We start from the raw sequence: 17,693 nt of genomic DNA on the forward strand, positions 1-17,693 counted from the left end.
CAGCGTGCACCCGTACATCCTCGATATCATAGGCCTAGTTGCAACCATTTCTGAGCCATACCAGGGCAGGAACTGATGGAACAAGATCCACGAAATTTGTCGACGTTGGTGACTTTGCTCACAGAGCAAGTTTCTGAAACAGATGAAAAAATAGCGTCGCTCACTTCGTCGGCAAAGAAATTGGTGTCTCCAGAGGTCTATGAAGAACTATCCAAAGACAAACCACCGCAAATCAATGCAAAACTAGACGAGAAAGCCCTTATTGAAGAATTGGAAAAGTCTAGACTCGAGCTAATAACATCACTACAACAGCAAGACTTCATTGGAGTTAAACTACAAGAAATGATCGTTGACTCACATCTGCTTGTTGCGACTGTTGTAGATCATTGCAACTCGAGAGAGAGGATGACAGAGTCTGAAGAAGCTAACTTCGAAGAGCGCTGTGATGCCTATAAAACATCTCTTGAGGAATATACCATGAAGGATCTAGATGATAATTTGCAGCATTCTGCCACGGCATTGAAGTACATTCAGTCTGAGTCGCTACGAGAGCTTAGGAGCCTATCAACGAACCAGGCCAAACTACTGTCCAAGGAATACAAAACACAACTAGACAAGATGATTGATACGCTTAATACTACATTCGAGAGTTTGGTGAAACCTTAGGTCATGCAATTACTGTTCTGTGCTGGGTGCACTGGGCTCCTGGCCCACAAGTCTATATGCTTTATCAATAAAGCGGCGGTTGGGATCAATTTTGCGGTACATTTTCCTGATTCTGTCCAAGTCCATCTTCGATCTGTCAAAGTTGAAAAGTTGAAGAACGAAGACCATTAAGTCGTACAAATAAGTGACAAGAATCCGGAGTCCCCAGTAGGTATTCTCATATTCCTTATCCTCCTTTTTAATGTAATCACGACCAGTCAAACTGAAAATAATCTTCTGCCTTTCTTCGTCATCTTTAAAGACCAACTGAAACTTGGGACTGCGAATTAGATGCTCTGAGATATCCTCGAGCTTTTGGACACTTCCCTTCTTCATATTGAAGTCAAATTTCCTCGTGTTTTCATCCAATTCGTTAATCTTCTTTAACAAGTCTCTTGATCTGAATGCCATTCTGTCAATATTATCTGTTATGTCCCGCATACGGCCAGAAAGCACTGCTGAATAATTGTCTTCGATATTCTCGTGCTTTGATTGCATCTGTGAATATATGTTGTGGAGCTTAACCAATTCGAAGTTCATCTGCTTATACGTTCGCCTTATTTTGTCGTTTCCAGATCTGTCCAGATTAGCCCTCAAGCTCTCCATCTTTGCTAAATGCATCAAACGTTGAAGAAATTTCATGCAAACCTGCTCTTCCGAAACAGGCTTGTCATATGGCAAAAGATACTCATCAAGACATGACGAGGATCGCGACCTTTGTAATGGCCGCTCTCTTTTTTCAAGCATTTCATTTAACAACTCGGCACGTTCCTCTCTCACAAACTCAATAGTGTTTAGATTCAAGTCGGCACCCGGATGGGCAATGGGAAAAGAATTACGCCTGTTGAGAAGGCTTCTCGTATCTTTCTCACGTAACTGTGGCGCAAAACACTCTTCAACAGCATGTTGACAAGCATCGTTATCTCCACAAGAGAGTTGATTGAGCTGGGCATCAAGTAGTGATTCATTAAGTTTCAGCTGTTTTGAAGAAACCTGGTCCGGATTCGAAAAATCCGATAACATATCCATCTTTGCCAAAACATTGGGTCTTCTTCCTTGAAAGCCAAATCTCATTCTTCCTGCTCGTTTGCCTCGGTCATTTGTCACGAGGCCTGAGGCTTGATTCATCGTGATGGCCTCTTTCAAACTGATGAATTTGTACCTTGAATTTTCATTGGAATCCGAGCTTACTCTTGAGTTCCTTCTGTGTCCGTTATGCCCAACGTGCAAGGTTCGTTGGGTTTGGTCAGAATGATGTGACGTACCGTACCACAAGGTCTTTAGCGTCTTACCCGTCAAATGCTTGCGAACAAGAAATTCTAAATCCAATGTCTCGATATCGGCAGGGACAACATTATCAACGAGCTTTGATGCAATCTTGTTTCTAATTTTACCTCCTGAAGCAGAAGGGGGATCGAAAAAGTTGTCGTCATCTTCACGAACGATAATATGGTCTTGAACGGTGTTCTTAACAACATTAGTCAACTTCTTCAATTCCTTCGAATAATAGAGTTTGTTTCTCTTGTACAAGGAGTTATTATTCAGTGGTTGGGTTTGGCGCAGATTTTTACCATGCCCGTATGATCCCACATAGGGATCGTAGAAGTCTTCATGCTCATCTCCAGAAAGATCTCCTGTGTGTTTCGTACTGTCAGATGGGAATTTCTGATTTGTAAAGCTGAAAAGCCTCAGAAGAGTGAGTAAATCAAGTTTTCTTTTCTTTTCAATTTTGGCTTGCTTTTGAAAATGGCCGATCGAAAGCATAAAGTTTTCGAAATCAAACACATCTTTGGGCACGTCACAACCACCATATAAATGCAAACGTAACCTAACACTTAATGTAAGACTGAGAATAGCTGCAACGGTCTTAGAAGGAAGAATACCACTTTTTGGGTTAGGTTTGACATTAAAGTGCGGCAAGCCGATTAAATTCCACCAGTTGTTGATAGCATCCTCTGTCTTCTGACAAAGAAGCCCGTCACAGTAACGGGCATCTAAAAAGTCAAAGTAGAATAGGCATGATTGAATGAGGTTGACTAGCTGTCTGATTGCGAACTTGATGGGAACAGTCTCGTCTAGTAGCTTGTACATCTGTCTGAATTTATCTTCGGAGGCATCTGAGACCTTTTGAGCAGCAAGCGAGAGAGAACGTCCACCACAGTTAAGTTTCTTGAGGTTCGAGTTAAGGACAAAACGTTCTTCCACAAGCCTAGTATCACCTTCTGGGATAGGAATCAAGTTCAAATTAGAAGGAAGTGCTTCAAGATTTGTCACAAGCAAGAACTCATTTACGGCACCATCTTCCACCACATCCAAGGTGCTTTGATTATTTGGTCCATCAGTGGCTTCTTGCTCCATCTTCTTGAACGTGGCATGGTTCATCATCATCTCATTGAGATACTCCTGGAATCGACCAGGATATTGCTTAGAGGGCTTTCGTAGCACAGTAAACTTGATGACCTTAACCTTTGCTTCCATGTTTCCCGTATACGTAGAAACAACACCTCCTATCTTTCTGCCCCGTATCCACTGGTCCACCAAGTAGATCTCGAAACCCTGAGCTTCAGTCTCTTCAGCAACATGAAACTCGTTAAGAGCAATAAACTCCTTTTGAAAATAACTGACAGCCTTGAAGTCAGGGAATATATATGTGATGAGCTCTCCAGCGGTATGACGTTCGGTGGTGTCCGCCAGTACCACACTCTCTAGGTTATTGTTGCTCCTTTCTGCCTGCTGTGCCTTTGACCCATAGGGTCGCCGCTGATTACGCTGGAGGTCAACTGGAGCAAAGTTGACTACCGGTCCAAGGGCGTACATGGCTCTAGGGTAAGATGTAGTTGAAGGAAGTCTGAGTAAGGACCCCAGGTTATGCGTTATCGCATATAGATGTATACCGTACACAGCCATTGCAAACCCTTACTTTTCGGTGAAATGGGTGGGAATAGTGGAATGGCGGGGAACAATGAAAAGAATGGATTTTTTTTATGGAAGCTTATTTACAAAGCGTAAATTTCTGGTTTCGAGACAGGTCAGAAGGGTATCCATGTAAGTGGAATCTTATGGCGCTACTTCGGTCTGACGGACTACTGCGAATATGAAAGTAGGCTTATCATGGCAACGGCATGAAAAATACGGAATTTAGGTAGAAGGTACATTTTTGCCGTGATTTGATGGATAGAGACTTTTCTATTGGCCCGAGGAAGTCCACTGTAGGAGGAATTGTAGAGCCAAGCAACTCTCATAGTCTCTACTAGCTAGCAAGGGTACAACAGGTTTCATCTAAACCTACGTTCAATTTTCTCCTGATTTAGTTTTATTATCACTTATTATGTCCATCGACAGTATCACTTATGGCTTTAGCTTCCGAGTAACGAAGAAATAAGAAAGTCTCCACCAAAGCATCATCTATGTCGGTGTAAGGTTCCACGAACCAAGATTCTACTGGCCGGACTCAAGACTGAGCTCGACACAGTTATTAATGTAACATTGTGACGTCAACGTCACCATCATGCCAACCATCCCTTCTTCTCTGAAGATAGACTTGACACGGTTCCCTGATCCTTTAAACAATAGTGCAACATCTGCTGTGGCTCTTTGACTTTTTCGATGACGTGGATTGTCTGTTTCTTTTAAGCACAGAATCACTGTCGATGCCACCGGCTCCGCCTCCAACTGCACCGTTCTCGACACCTCCATCCAAGGCCTGCTGTTTTTGCAATTCCTTCTGCTGCTTCTTCTCGGCGCTAGCCTGTGCTTCCTTGAGCATAATTTGCCTGACAACATCTATAAAAGCTTCATCAACATTGGTCTTGTACATGGCAGAGGTCTCGTAGAAAGGAACCAGTCCCCACTGCTGGGAGACCTTGATACCATCATCAATGGACAATACTCTGTCTTCGTCCAAGTCACTCTTGTTACCAATAAGGACCATGGGGACATTTTCCGAGTCTTTAATCCTGAGCACCTGTTCTCTCAACGCCAATAACTCTGTCAAAGAGTTCTCGTCTGTCACGGAATACACCAACAAGAAACCTTTACCAGATTTGATGTATAATTCACGCATTGCAGTGAACTGGGCAACACCTGCAGTGTCCAAGATCTCTAGGTCACAGGCCCTGCCGTCAACCTCGATCAGCTTTCTATACGAGTCTTCAATTGTTGGATCATAACTTTCGACATAGACACCTTGTACGAACTGTACCGTGACGGAGGACTTACCAACACCACCAGCACCCAAAACGACTATCTTATAATCTGTTGTTAGTACTCAATTTGTATAGCAATCTCTTCACTGATTTCATACCTCTCATTTGTGTGGGTTACCGTTTTTTCTGATTTCTAATTGTCGTGAAATGTAAATTCGCGTGTTTTCAAGCGCACCGGCACGAAACTAAGGAACGTAGACAAAGCACCTCGCCTGTATTGAAGGTTAGCACCGAAATAGTTGCAGCCACTAAAACGAATACTTTAGAGGATGTAAGAGGTGGAAATGAATAGAAAGTGTTAGGGGTTCATTTAGGAAATCAGTCGAATAGAGCGAACCAAATACAAGGCTCCGTTACAGGGTTTGGCTAAATCGGCTAGTTAATAGTCGTACCTGTTTAGTGCGTTGTGCCTGAGGCTCATTCCCAATGTGTGCTAGTTTTGGCGTATGGTACGTTAGTCAGACGTATATGAGACTGGGACCAAAAGAGATTCAGATGAAGCCAAACAAGACTACTCGGCAGCTTTAAACAAAATGCAATCTCGAGTTAGGTAATGGTAAACTAATTATTCACTGTCTGGGCCAATCCATTAACCTGATTAGTCAATCTCAACGTCAGGGATTGGACCAACTGGGGTGATTCCATTTGGGTTGATGGCCTTATGTGACTTGGTATAGTGCTTCTTGATATGGTTGAAATCGGTCGATTCCTTGAAGGCTGGGATCTTCCAATATAGCAACTTCAACCAGTCGTTAATGTATGGATATTGATGCCTGATCATGCCAATGTTACACTTGAAATGCTGCACGTATACCGGGTCGAAACGAATAATTGTGGTGAACAAACGCACATCGGCCTCGGTGAGTGTGGTACCGGTTAAGAAACGGTCGTTGTGATTCTTGTCTCTGTTGGACTTGAAGATCTGTTCAACCTTATCCAAGTGATCAAAAACGTTTCTGACTTCCTTGTCATAGACTTCCTGAGATGTGGCAAAACCGGTCTTATAGACACCGTTGTTGATGTTATCATAGACCAAGTCGTTGATTTCATCAATCTTGCCTCTCAAGTTCTCCGGATACAAGTCGACCTCAGCAAAATCAGCAGGCAATAAGTCGTTGAACTCAGTGTTAAGCATACGGATGATCTCTGCACTTTCATTACTCACAATGGTCTCTTTCTGTTTATCCCACAAAACCGGAACCGTGAATCTGCCGTTGTACTCTGGGTTAGCCTTAAAGTACAATTCCTTCAATCTTTCAAAACCGTACAATGGCTCGGCGGTACCGACGGAAATATCGCCATTCTTGAGGCCCGACAATTCATCCTTAGTAGGGAATCTCCATCCGTTGTCGTCCATGTGCCAGTGCACGATAGACACAGGTAAGGCCTGGGTAAGACCCTTGAGTCTTCTGGTGATAAGCACTCTGTGGGCCCATGGGCAAGCAAGAGACACGAAAAGATGATAACGGTTCAAATCAGGAGGAAACTCAGCACCTTGCTCCCTGGAGATGGAGCTACGAAACTGAGAGGGCAAGCGCCGATAAGCACCGTCTTTATCGGCAAACTTAAGGATTTCAATTGAGTTCTTCTGGGAGTTAGCAAAACCACGAACAAACCGTAAAAAGTTCATCTTCAGCAGCTGGAAGAACCAAAAATACGTACTTCTGGCATTTCAAATACACAAGGAAGATATAACAGGACACCCCAGACCCCAGGGCTGGGGCTAGCAGGTTTATACAGGGCGCGAGTGCAGGAGAACTCACACCAGTTGCTTAGATAGTCAGCAATCCCGGATTAGTAGGTAATGACTAAAGGGTGTGAAGAGAGGCAAGTAATAAATGAGTCAAGAACGAGATGAGTAATCAAACTAGGGTAACAAAAGAAATAGAAGGATACGTCAGTGGACCAATTTTTACATGACAATAGTGAAATTTGTCTGCCCATGGTTGACTGAATGTGGAAATATGGGCAACCCAGTTTGCACCCATTTCGCGCTGACCTTAGTGGTACAGCTCACACGAGGCCCCACAGTGGGTAAAGTGGGCAGACAGTACCAAAGAGGAAGTGCACTACCAATGAACACCAGAAAGAGGTTAGAAGGGAGTTAAGGAAATGGATGGTTTGGTATATGGAAAAAGCATAGAAAGTGTGGCCAGCGGCTTGGCCTCGGTTATGAGTGATGTAACATTGGCCAGTGCAGAACAGTAGTACTGGTTAACAAGTGCAACCCATAAGTGAACAAGAACAAGAGGATAATGGGAAGGAAAAAGAACACGAGTCCAGTATAACAATGGAGCCTCGAGGCACGACGAGGCATGAGGCACGAGCGACAAGCTAAGACAAGCACATAAGAAGCCCCCAAAACACGTAATTATGACGGTTCCAATGCATGTCACCGCCTCACTAGCCTTGTTTCGCAGCCAATTGGGCGCCAGCCCTAGTCCACACCAAGGCCACTGGTGAAGACCGAACAGGAAGATAAGACTACGGAATAGGCTTTGGGGATGAAGGTAAGTTTAAAAAAGCATAGAAAGGTAATTTTTTAGGCTTAGGGCAGGCCAGCCACAGTTGGTGTTCCCAGGTTAAATGTTTCGCAGCCATTGGTCAAAGCAGGTGTGTTGGGTTAACTGGCGAACAATATACGACACTAGTGTCCATTGCCGAAGACGATTTACGATATAGAGGCCTCTAAAAGCAGCAAAAGCGGAATCGTCACACATTCCACAGCCAAAGCTAATTATCCCACAAAGTCGCCGCTCCCAACGGTTTTTTTGAGGCACAGCGGCAGAGACTCTAGAGAAGAAGATAGGATTCTGCTTCTTGCATCTTGAGGAAGAGTCAGAAACACGAAAAAAAAGCGTGGATCTGATGCAACTGAAGAAGACGGAAGCTGCCAGCCCATGCCACTACAAAAACAAAAAGTGAGTTGTTTACTGTTCTTTACTTTCAACCACCTCTCCTCCACGGGCCCTTCCAAAAATACAACGCCCTAAGAGTGTGTATGTCTTTTGCTTTTTTAGTCTTGTCTGTTGGAGTCAACGGTCGCGGCGTTCTTCTTTTTTCAGATTTTTTTTTTTTTTCTCTTCTTCTTTTTCGTGGGAAAATCTTCTCGTCCACGCTCCCTGCAGGACAACCGCTCTCAAAAAGCCGACACTTACGCAGAACCTCACATCAAGCGGCTCATCGCTTTTCTCCATCTCGCTAGATCTACTTTTAACCCTCCCACAAAGCTTTCTCGCTTTCTACAGCATTACTGCAAATTCATCACGGCAAACTTTTCCACTAGGTCCTTCTTTTATATCCGTTCCATTTACATCCGTTTGACTTAAACTACTCCATCCGTTTTTTTTTTTTTCCCCTCCATGTCCTCACCTGGTGCCAACGATCCTCGAAGAGACGATCTGGTTAAGTCATCTTCCTACGCTTCGCCTCTACCGTACTCCCAGAAAGCAATGGGTCTCCATCCCCCTGCTCCTCAGATGTCCTCGGCTGCTTCGTACTACAACTCCGCGGCGCCGTCTTACTATGGCCAGTCGCTCAACAATGTGTATCTGTTAGGAAACAAATATTCCATGCCTAACTTCCACTCTTCCCAGGACCCCTTTGCTGCTTATCCTTATACACTGACCACTTCCCAGCCCATTTCCTTGCAGCAGCCCCTTCAGCAGCCTTTGCTGCTGCAACAGCATTTACAACAACCTATTCAACAGCAGCCTACTTTGCAACAGCCTGTACCTCTGCAACACGCTTTGCAACAGACCATTCCTCTGCTGCTCTCCATCCCGGTGCTGTTGAACCAACAGTATGCTCAACAGATGCCTCAGCAGATTCAGCTGTACCAATTTCAGCAACATCAGCCTCAACCTCAGCCTACCTATCAACAGCTACCTGCTCAGATAGCTCCACCTTTGCAGCAGCCGTCGGCTGCTCCAGCCCTCTCTAGACTGAGCTCTGCCGTGCCTCATCCCGCCCCGGTTACTCCAGCCAATGCATCTGCCACTAACGGGCACCATGGAGAACCTAACATGGCACCTCAGTCTGAGGATTCTTTCGTATACTTCAAGGACCCTGTTTTCCGCAGTAAGTCCCAGTCCAAGCAGAAGTATAACACTAAAGCCATCACGCCTTCAAAGCAAATAAAGGGTCAAAGAAAGGGTAGGAAAGAAGCGGATCCAAAGGACGCTTCTAAGCCTTTTGCCTGCTCCCATCAGAATTGTGAATGGTCTTTTGCAAGACAAAGCGATTTGCGTAGACACGAAAAGTCTCACAGCGAGCCAATGTTCCACTGTCCCTACTGGCGTACTGATCCAACTTGTCACAGGAACGGTGGTGCATTCAATAGGTTAGACGTCTTGAAAAGACATTTACGTCTTGTCCACTTTGTCAAAGACAAGGATCACATGTACCCAGGAGCCGACCCAGGATGGTGCCGCAGTTGTCAGAAAATGTTCCAAACATCGAAGCATTTCGTTGAACACTGTGTTGATTGCGCCAACCAAATCTCGGTTGCTGATTGGAGACTCGACAAATCAGCTAAGCAAGAAGGTTCAGATTCGAGCCTTCCATTGTCGAACATCGATAACCATAAAAATGACGCCCAAAAGAATGGCGACCAACCAAAAGCATAAGCAAAACCTTAAACTACGACCATTCATTAAAGAACTGATACAAATACAATTGAACATAGTATACAAATTAAAAATTCCGTCTAACCGTAAGATATTACTCCTCCCCTGTTTCTTGTTCCTCTGGCCTTGTCTGGTTGTCAAAGAAATCCATGATAGCACAATTTGGATGTATGATATACACCGTACGGCTTGCTTGTTGCTCTCTCTCATATTCATCTTCTGGAAGGGCCTCTTCATTAAGATTATGGGTGACGCTCATCAAGATACGGTCCTTGTCCAACCTCTTCAACACCTTGTATGCCAAAGTTCTTTCGTTGTGGAATTCCTGTTCTGTGTTGATTTCATCTTCCTTTTGGTGCAAGTACCAGTCGACAATCTCTTCCTTTGTCAAGCCGTCTCCGCCAGCAGCATCGTCATCAGAAACCTTCTTCACTATTAGGTTCATCATGGCAACGTATTTATCGTAAGTGATGCTCACCTTTGGCTGACTTCTTTCCTGACGAGCAGGGTACGAAGATTCGAGGCCTTCACGAACCTCCTCAACCTCTGCGTTAGGCTCTTCTTCTTCAACATCCATGGTCTCTCCATCTCCATCATCTTCATCAATTTGAATGTCATCCATTTCAACTCTGATGATAGACAGACGCAACAAGTCATATGCCTCGGAAACGAATGTAGGAGTAATCTCTTCGGTACAGTTTGCACGAGCAATAGCCTCAGACAATCTAACCATAGATTCTAGCTGTCTCACTGTAATTCTATAGGAAGATCTTCCAAGACCTTGAGCATCATCGCTTCTTAATTCCTTGTACTTGGCAACCAAGAAGTCCCTGGCTTCTTTTGTCATACGGGGCTTGAAGGTTTTGGCGTATTTGATGTATCTGGACAACTGCTCAGCAGAATAAGGTGGATCAATAGCATCGTCCTTCAACATGTGCAAATCAACAATGTGAGCAGCCAATTGAGTATCGACTCTCTCATTGCAATCGTCCAACACAACGAAAAACATATCGAATCTGGACATGATAGGAGCAGTCATATTCAAATTGGCACGCAATCCCAACTTTCTGTTGTATCTACCACCGATAGGGTTTGCAGCAGCCAAGATAGAGGTACGAGCATTCAAGGTAGCGTGGATACCGGCCTTAGCGATGGAAATTGTTTGTTGTTCCATAGCTTCGTGAATGGCGACTTGGTCAACAAGATCCATTTTGTCAAACTCATCAATGGCACAAATACCGTTGTCAGCCAACATCAAAGCACCAGCTTCAATAGTATACTCACCACTCTCTTCATCCTTAACCACTGCAGCGGTCAAACCAGCAGCAGAGGAAGCCTTACCAGAGGTGTACACAGCTCTTGGGGAGAAACCACAAACGTACTTCAAAAACTGCGATTTAGAGGTAGAAGGATCACCAACAACACAGATATTAATATCACCTCTCAAGTTGATACCATCAACGGTCTTTTTGTGTACACCACCAAGCATTTGCAACAAGACACCTTTCTTGATAGTCTCGTGGCCAAATACAGCGGGAGCAACGGAACGGACAAGCTTATCATAAACATGTTCATCCTTCACCATATCCTTAAGCTGTGATACTTCAGAGTCAGACAAGGAGTTCAAGAAAACCTCTTGGTCGTTTGGACCCTGATATTCAACTTCTTTGTCATCAGCACCGCTGTCCGATGCCTTATTCACAAGGGAACTCACATGGCATGCGTAGAAGGCAAGCTTATAGGTAAGGTCCCTGGCACCAAGATTGCTTAAACCCGAGATGGAGGAATTCAAGTTTTGATTGGCTGATGTGTTTTCCTTAATCGACTGAGCCTTGATACCAGGCAAACCTAACTGGGAGACATCTGGAATCACAATCTCAGTTCCTGTAAACTTACACTTGTCGCCAGGCTTTGCCCTTTCGACAGCATCACCACGCAAAATCACGTCCAAGGTTCTAGGCATGGAACCAGTTGGGATTTCGTTGGAGTTCTCTTGGATACGACACTTTTGCCAATCGATAAACTGGGACTTCGCAACATTCAATGTGAATAATGTCTGATTGGTACAGCCTGGGCATGCTGTTGGCAAAGTGTAACGGAAGACTTGCTCCACGCCATCAATAACAGCAGAACAAAGATCACAAGTGAAGCAACCCTTATGCAATTCAGGTCTAACTTCGGAAGTACGTGTAATAGTACCAGAGATGGCCATCAAAGAACCGATCTTCTCCGTTCTGATATCACGGATTCTGTGAGTGACAGGCAAGTTGAAGAAAGAGATCTGGAAAACTCTTTCGTTGGAAGTAGCGCCCGAGGAGCTCGAAGAGCCAGCCTCCGTGTCGGCACCTCCATTGGCATCATTGTTGCCCAACAAACTCATGTAAAGCAAAGATGGAGCATATTTCTTCAAGAGTCTCTTCAAGCCCTTCAACAAGAATGGGTTGAAACGGTAGTACTGTTCCAAAATGGCCGTGGCCAAAACACCATTCTCTCTACCAACCAAATGCTGGTAGTCGACATACAACGTGTTATATTCGAAAACACGCATGGACTCGATCTGAGCGAGGTAAGTTCTTCCATTCCACTCGTCATCGGCACTTTCCTGGTCCACGTACTCCTCGATAAACTGTTCAAAGGATTCACGGACTTTTTCACCAGTGAAATCAACAACCTTAGGCACTTCAACAGCACTACGAACCAGCGCTGGCATCCTCAACTCCCTCTCTTTGGCAGAAGTCAGTATGTCACTATACTGGACGTTAGGCTGGCCACTCAGTGGAGAATTGGCAGATCTGCCCAACGACGACGAAACATGGGAGGAATTTAGAAGTCTCGCGGCATCCGAAGGGATACTTCTGGGAGACGAGACGAAGTTCGACATTTAAAGAAGGTGGGTTTAATTCTGGGTTGTAGTAGAAAGTAAGAAAAAAGCGAGGGATGAAAAAGAAGTAGGATGCGGCGGGACGCGTGTAATAATGTCCCAAAAGGTGTAAATGCGCGAATCACCAACGCTCACCGTTTAAGGTAGAAATTGGCAATGGAAAGGGATTGATAAAAGCTGGTAATGTTTGTGAAGATAAATTGTGGAAACGTGGGAAATCAGTTTGTTTTTCAGATTTCATGGTAAACTTCGTTGAATTCGGTTTTCTAGAAGGTGTTTTCGAATTATCAGAGGACTTTTTCACTACCAAGTTTCTGATTTTAGTAGATACGCGCGTTAGAAATCAAAAAAGGCACCCCAATTTAATGTACCACTAAAGCTGTAATATGGAACATCAGAAATGAAAGATATGGTTTTTAAAGTATCTAGATTTCTGGTCATGGGTATTGAGAGGAATCGGAAAGGAAAATCAACTTTTGGCGAAGTGATGTTGTGGCAATTACCGTAAGTGCTTCGCTTGACTGGCGTTTCCTCATACGTTTTCAAAGTGTAAATTGGCTGCGAAAAGTTTAAAAAGCTTAAACCAAAACGTCAATCCTATTGATACTGAAAGTTGAAGCTTCATTTCCTACAATTGTCTGGTTAATATTTGGCATTCCTACTTACAACGCCGGAACCGTTTATTTAGGGTCCTTGGTGGTTCTCAAGTATGGCTTGATGGTCTTGAAGTCACCAAACTTGGCCTTGGCGTCCTCGTTAGAGACAGTTGGTGGGATAATGACATCCTCACCCTTAGACCAGTCAATTGGAGTGACAACACCCTTGGAGTCGGTCAACTGCAAAGCGTCAAGCACTCTCAACACCTCGGCAGAGTTTCTACCGGTAGAGGCTGGGTAGGTCATGATCAATCTGACCTTCTTGGCTGGGTCAATGATGAACACGGATCTGACAGTAGGCACCATCTTGTCCTTGAGCTTCTCAAAGTCATCCTGGCTCACCATGTCGTACTTGAAAGCAATCTCCTTAGATGGGTCAGCAATGATTGGGAAGCTGAATGGATCACCACCGGTGACATCCTCAATGTCCTTAATCCAAGCATTGTGGCTGTCGACACCTTCGGTAGACAAACCGAAAAGGGTGGTGTTTCTGTCCTTGAACTCTGGGGCAAGCTTAGAGAAGGCACCCAACTCAGTGGTACACACTGGAGTGAAGTCAGCTGGGTGAGAGAAGAAAACGACCCATTTCTTAGACTTGTCAATGAAATCGTGGAAGTTGACCTTACCCTTGGTGGTTTCAGCGGTGAAATCAGGAGCAGTGGAGCCAATTCTGATTCTTGGCTGGTCTGCTGGGTTGAAGGAAGAGTACAATTGCACTCTGGCAAATTGCAAGCTTGGTCTGAGGAATTGCTTAGACACTGGAGCAGCTCTGGCGATGTTCTGAAGCATATTGGGGTTAATTGAGGAGAGGAAAGATTCGATGGAAAGAGTCCGAAATATAGGTGGGTACTCCGATGTTGCACTCGCACGTGAGTGGATATCACGCGGATATCCTAGACGTAGTCTCTACTAGGGTTAGCAATTTTAGTAAATATAATTCAAATTTCGTGTCCTCATGATCGTTAGCAAAAGAAGTATGTACAAGACTTATTTTTCGGGAAGCATATTCACATCAATCCAACCAAGGAAATCGTCGTCCTGGTGGTTATTATTAAGCCACCCGTGTGATTGCTGCTGGAAAAAGTTATCGAGCTGATCTGCCATTCCTGCAGATCCCATGCCATTGTTATATGGGTAGCCGGCTCCAGAGACTCTAACGTCTCCTGAATTGAGGGACCCATCATACGCGGGAGTGTTCTGTTGCGAAATAACTTCTTGCAGCTCGATTTGTTGCTGTGTGGGATCCAGCAGAATGGCCAGGGATTGATGCTGTTGCTGGTGTTGGTTTTGCGATTCAAGCAGGAAATCGGTTCCATGAGTCAAGTCGGCTGTAAAACCAACCCTTTCGACTGGCTCACTGCTCACATCATGTCTCATGGACTTGTCCTGGTCAAAGCCAGAAAAGCGGATGCTATCCACATCCTTGGTACTGCCTGTAGCTTCGAGCATAGCAAGTGGGATACCGTTGATTTCCATTGGCTTTTTCGAGCCATTGTCACTCTCGAGCTTTGCTTGATTAAGCGCCTGGTCTGTGGGAACCAATGTAGTAATAGTGGTTCCGTTCGGTGTGGTGGTGGTCATTGCTTTAAAATCATCTTTAGTAATCTGGTTGTAAAATGGAAGTGCCAATGGCTTCTTGGCGCCTTCTTCCTCTTTAATCTTAATTTTGGGCTCGTCGCTGTCACCATTTTCTTTGTTCTGGAGTGTTCTTCTTCTAGCTTCATGGATTGACCACACCAAATCGTAGAAAAGAGATGCCGTCAAGTGTGAACGCATCCTGCTGATAATACTGCCTTCTGTGCTGGTGCTTTCGTCATCGTAGAAAATCTCTGGATAAGTGTAAAGAACAATGTTCAAATTTTCCAAAACCTTTGCCGTTCTTGAAAGATCATTCTGAAGATCTTTCCAAGACGACAAGGTGTTTCTGAATAATCTGTGGACTGTAACGATAGACTGACGGGCGCTATCAACGTACTTCTCTATGAGATATCTCGACAAGTGCAACTTGAAGAGGATAAAAGCAGAGTATGTGATAGCTTGCCTCACATAGATAGGAAGTTCGATAAGGGAAATGTAGTTCACGCTCACAAGCTGAGACGCAATGGTGATAATCCTGGTGGCAGACAAGTATGCTGTGCTGACGTACTTGACTTGGTCCTCAATTGGGGTACCTGGAAGGAAGGCGAAACAACAAATCATTAGGCGCAAATATAAATAGTACATCTCAATAGCTGAACCCTCCATAATGTTAAGTTTGAACTTGAGTCTTTCAAGTTCTCTGTCAAGAATGTTGAGGGAAGCAGCACGATTAGAAGGCTCAAGCAAACCGTCAGATCTAGTAACGGAAATACCCATAACGTTCACGAGCTTGCATTGGAAGATGGATAAAGAAATCAAGCACCTAAAATTTGCCGGCAAAGATTGATCGACTCTTGCGTTCTCAAGCAAGTAATCTGTGGTGTTGATCGAAGGAGGCAAGCCAAGAGCTGACGACCAGAACTGGTCACAGAAAAAAACGGCCAACCATGATCTGGTTCTCCAGACATCGGAGTTAGGACCCAAGTTTACTTGGGTACGACTGAATTCCAGGATGAACTCACCGCCTCTATGGAGACCCAACTGCAAAGACAAGTTCTTGGCCAAGCCGACAAAACGGTAGGAAGCATCATCCAAGACCTTTTCGTTTGGAAGTGGCCAAACAGCAAGGATAATAAGTGCTTGAACAACGTGAGTCGAACGGGGAGTTCTTATCCAACAAGTTTCAATAGCCAACTGCTTAATAAGTGTAGCCAACGACATGTACAAACCTGGCTCAGGCTCAGAGAGCAGCGCTGTAAGCATCACAGTCCAGAATAACAACTGGGACTTGGAGTAGAGCTCAGTGGCCGACGACGAAGTGAGAATAGGAAGGAAAGGAAGGAATTTCGTCATGAAACGGTCATGAAGCTCATCAGCTTTCTCCAAGGAGAGTCTTACATCTCCCAAGATAAACTCCGAGTAGGTTTCTGTTTGAGTGGCTTGATGGTCCTCTGGCGACTGTGTGTAGTTGCCCTGAGTGTCGCTGGCAAAAGTAGCAGGCGAGTTGTCTGTCGAGTTAGCCTGAAGGACCAGTGATAAGTTAGTAATAGCTTGGCCTGAACCTGTAGCATCGTTTATAGAGTTTGATGGTTGATGGAAACCAGTATGGGTAGCAGGAACCAGGCTGGGACCAGAAGGTGGCGCAGGGGGAGTGAAGTGTCCGCCAGCAAATTGATCAATAGCTGAGTTTGGAGTGTTGTGTCCCAGAAGAGTTCTAGCCAGAAGTGGAGGCCTGGCAGAGCTTGGATAGGTTGGAGAAGTCAGACTGTGCAGCATAAAGTGATTATGCTGATTCAAGGCCTGGGTCAACAAATGTTCATTCTTAGAAAGCATTTCAATCTTAGACTTCAACTCCTCAACGTCGCCAATCAACATCTGGATCTGAGAGCCCTTCTTAGGCTTGAACTGAGGATCAATCTCACACTTCAACCCCATCTTGCTACAACGAGTACATGGGTTAGGGTAGTTTTCAGAAGCATTACACTTGATCTTGTGCTGGCGACAGAAAGTACATGAAGTAACCGGGCGAGACTGTTTGGACGCTTGCAGCTGGGCCATCTTATCAAGAGACGATGGTTTGGATAAACCAGATGGTGGAGGACTGGAAGTAGACCTCCTCTTGGAAGAGGAGTAGTCTGTGGGAACGGACTTACGCTTATTAGACATGGAAGGCGAAGGCGTCAGTACCGAGGACGAAGGCTTGGGTAGTATAGACTTCATGCTCCACAATCAGGCCTTTGTGTGGAGTCAAGGGACAGAAGCTTGAGGTACCGGATAGACGGGAAAAGGGGAGGTCGTGGGGTGATCAGGAGACCTAAGGGGAACCTATTAGGAGGTTGGAGGGGTAGAAGGAGGGGGCCGATATGGCGGGAAGATGAGTTTCTGATGGTGGATCACGAGGTAAGCGTGCAAGACTTGAGTCAGAAAAATTTTCGAGGTCTAAGTATTCCTGGGGCCGGAAGGCATTGACGAGCGTGCCAGGAAGGGTTACCCGGCCGTCTGATGGAAAAGATAATTTTTGTGTGCCGTACTGAGGTACTAACAAGGAAGGCGCCGCACGGTTTTTTTGGTTGATCGTTTAGATAATCACGGCGCCAGAAGGAAAAAAAATATAGAGGAAAAAAAAAAGAAAAGAAGACAATGGAAAGGAGAATGACCACCTCCCGAGAAAAATTAGTACAAACAGGAATATTTTACGAACAATTTAGCGGCAGCCAAGTCTCGAGATATCTGTATTCATCTAAACCTCTGTAAGTCTGCCCCAGCTCTGAATTCCATCTGAAAGTGTGCTGCCATCTCTGTCATGGACTTTTTCGCAAGTCTTGGCTTCCGGCACCAGGACGGCACCGGCATTAGGCGGGTGCGGCGCATGAATGCACTTTTTGGCACTTTTGGCATAAACGATGGACGAGTCACACCCTGAGCCGTTGGCCGAGCAATTAGGCAATCTCCAGCGGGCCCAGCCTTCAAAGGGTCTCATTCAGGTGAATGGAAAATTCATGGCTGGTTGATGCGCGCTAAAAAGCTGCTGCTGCTGCGG

At 45.0% G+C, this 17,693-nt stretch overlaps 7 protein-coding genes across 7 annotated transcripts; 2 read left to right on the top strand and 5 right to left on the bottom strand. All coding sequences in view use genetic code 12, as the record gives it.

Annotated features, from left to right (window-relative positions):
- Positions 1–75: 75 nt before the first annotated feature.
- CXQ85_002754 (uncharacterized protein) lies at positions 76–666 on the top strand (the record flags this gene model as incomplete). The annotated part of the gene is made up of 1 exon (XM_025486418.1): positions 76–666. The coding sequence occupies one exon, from the start codon at positions 76–78 to the stop codon at positions 664–666; it is 591 nt and encodes a 196-aa protein (XP_025343968.1).
- A 52-nt stretch (positions 667–718) lies between these two features.
- Positions 719–5,015, bottom strand: CXQ85_002755 (uncharacterized protein; the record flags this gene model as incomplete). The annotated part of the gene is made up of 4 exons (XM_025486419.1): positions 719–725; positions 767–3,526; positions 4,305–4,947; positions 4,973–5,015. The coding sequence occupies 4 exons, from the start codon at positions 5,013–5,015 to the stop codon at positions 719–721; spliced, it is 3,453 nt and encodes a 1,150-aa protein (XP_025343969.1).
- A 493-nt stretch (positions 5,016–5,508) lies between these two features.
- On the bottom strand, positions 5,509–6,540 carry ECM4 (omega-class glutathione transferase; the record flags this gene model as incomplete). Its single annotated transcript, XM_025486420.1, has 1 exon — positions 5,509–6,540. One exon carries the CDS (start codon positions 6,538–6,540, stop codon positions 5,509–5,511), a length of 1,032 nt encoding a protein of 343 aa, XP_025343970.1.
- Positions 6,541–8,272: 1,732 nt separating this feature from the next.
- On the top strand, positions 8,273–9,538 carry CXQ85_002757 (uncharacterized protein; the record flags this gene model as incomplete). Its single annotated transcript, XM_025486421.1, has 1 exon — positions 8,273–9,538. The coding sequence occupies one exon, from the start codon at positions 8,273–8,275 to the stop codon at positions 9,536–9,538; it is 1,266 nt and encodes a 421-aa protein (XP_025343971.1).
- A 94-nt stretch (positions 9,539–9,632) lies between these two features.
- MCM6 (MCM DNA helicase complex subunit) lies at positions 9,633–12,419 on the bottom strand (the record flags this gene model as incomplete). The annotated part of the gene is made up of 1 exon (XM_025486422.1): positions 9,633–12,419. One exon carries the CDS (start codon positions 12,417–12,419, stop codon positions 9,633–9,635), a length of 2,787 nt encoding a protein of 928 aa, XP_025343972.1.
- Positions 12,420–13,099: 680 nt separating this feature from the next.
- On the bottom strand, positions 13,100–13,864 carry CXQ85_002759 (peroxiredoxin; the record flags this gene model as incomplete). The annotated part of the gene is made up of 1 exon (XM_025486423.1): positions 13,100–13,864. The coding sequence occupies one exon, from the start codon at positions 13,862–13,864 to the stop codon at positions 13,100–13,102; it is 765 nt and encodes a 254-aa protein (XP_025343973.1).
- Positions 13,865–14,062: 198 nt separating this feature from the next.
- SEF1 (Sef1p) lies at positions 14,063–16,819 on the bottom strand (the record flags this gene model as incomplete). The annotated part of the gene is made up of 1 exon (XM_025486424.1): positions 14,063–16,819. One exon carries the CDS (start codon positions 16,817–16,819, stop codon positions 14,063–14,065), a length of 2,757 nt encoding a protein of 918 aa, XP_025343974.1.
- Between the last annotated feature and the right edge of the window lie 874 nt (positions 16,820–17,693).

This window comes from Candidozyma haemuli (assembly GCF_002926055.2).
Source record: "Candidozyma haemuli strain B11899 chromosome Unknown D_2014730914, whole genome shotgun sequence".
Taxonomy (NCBI): Eukaryota; Fungi; Ascomycota; class Pichiomycetes; order Serinales; family Metschnikowiaceae; genus Candidozyma; species Candidozyma haemuli.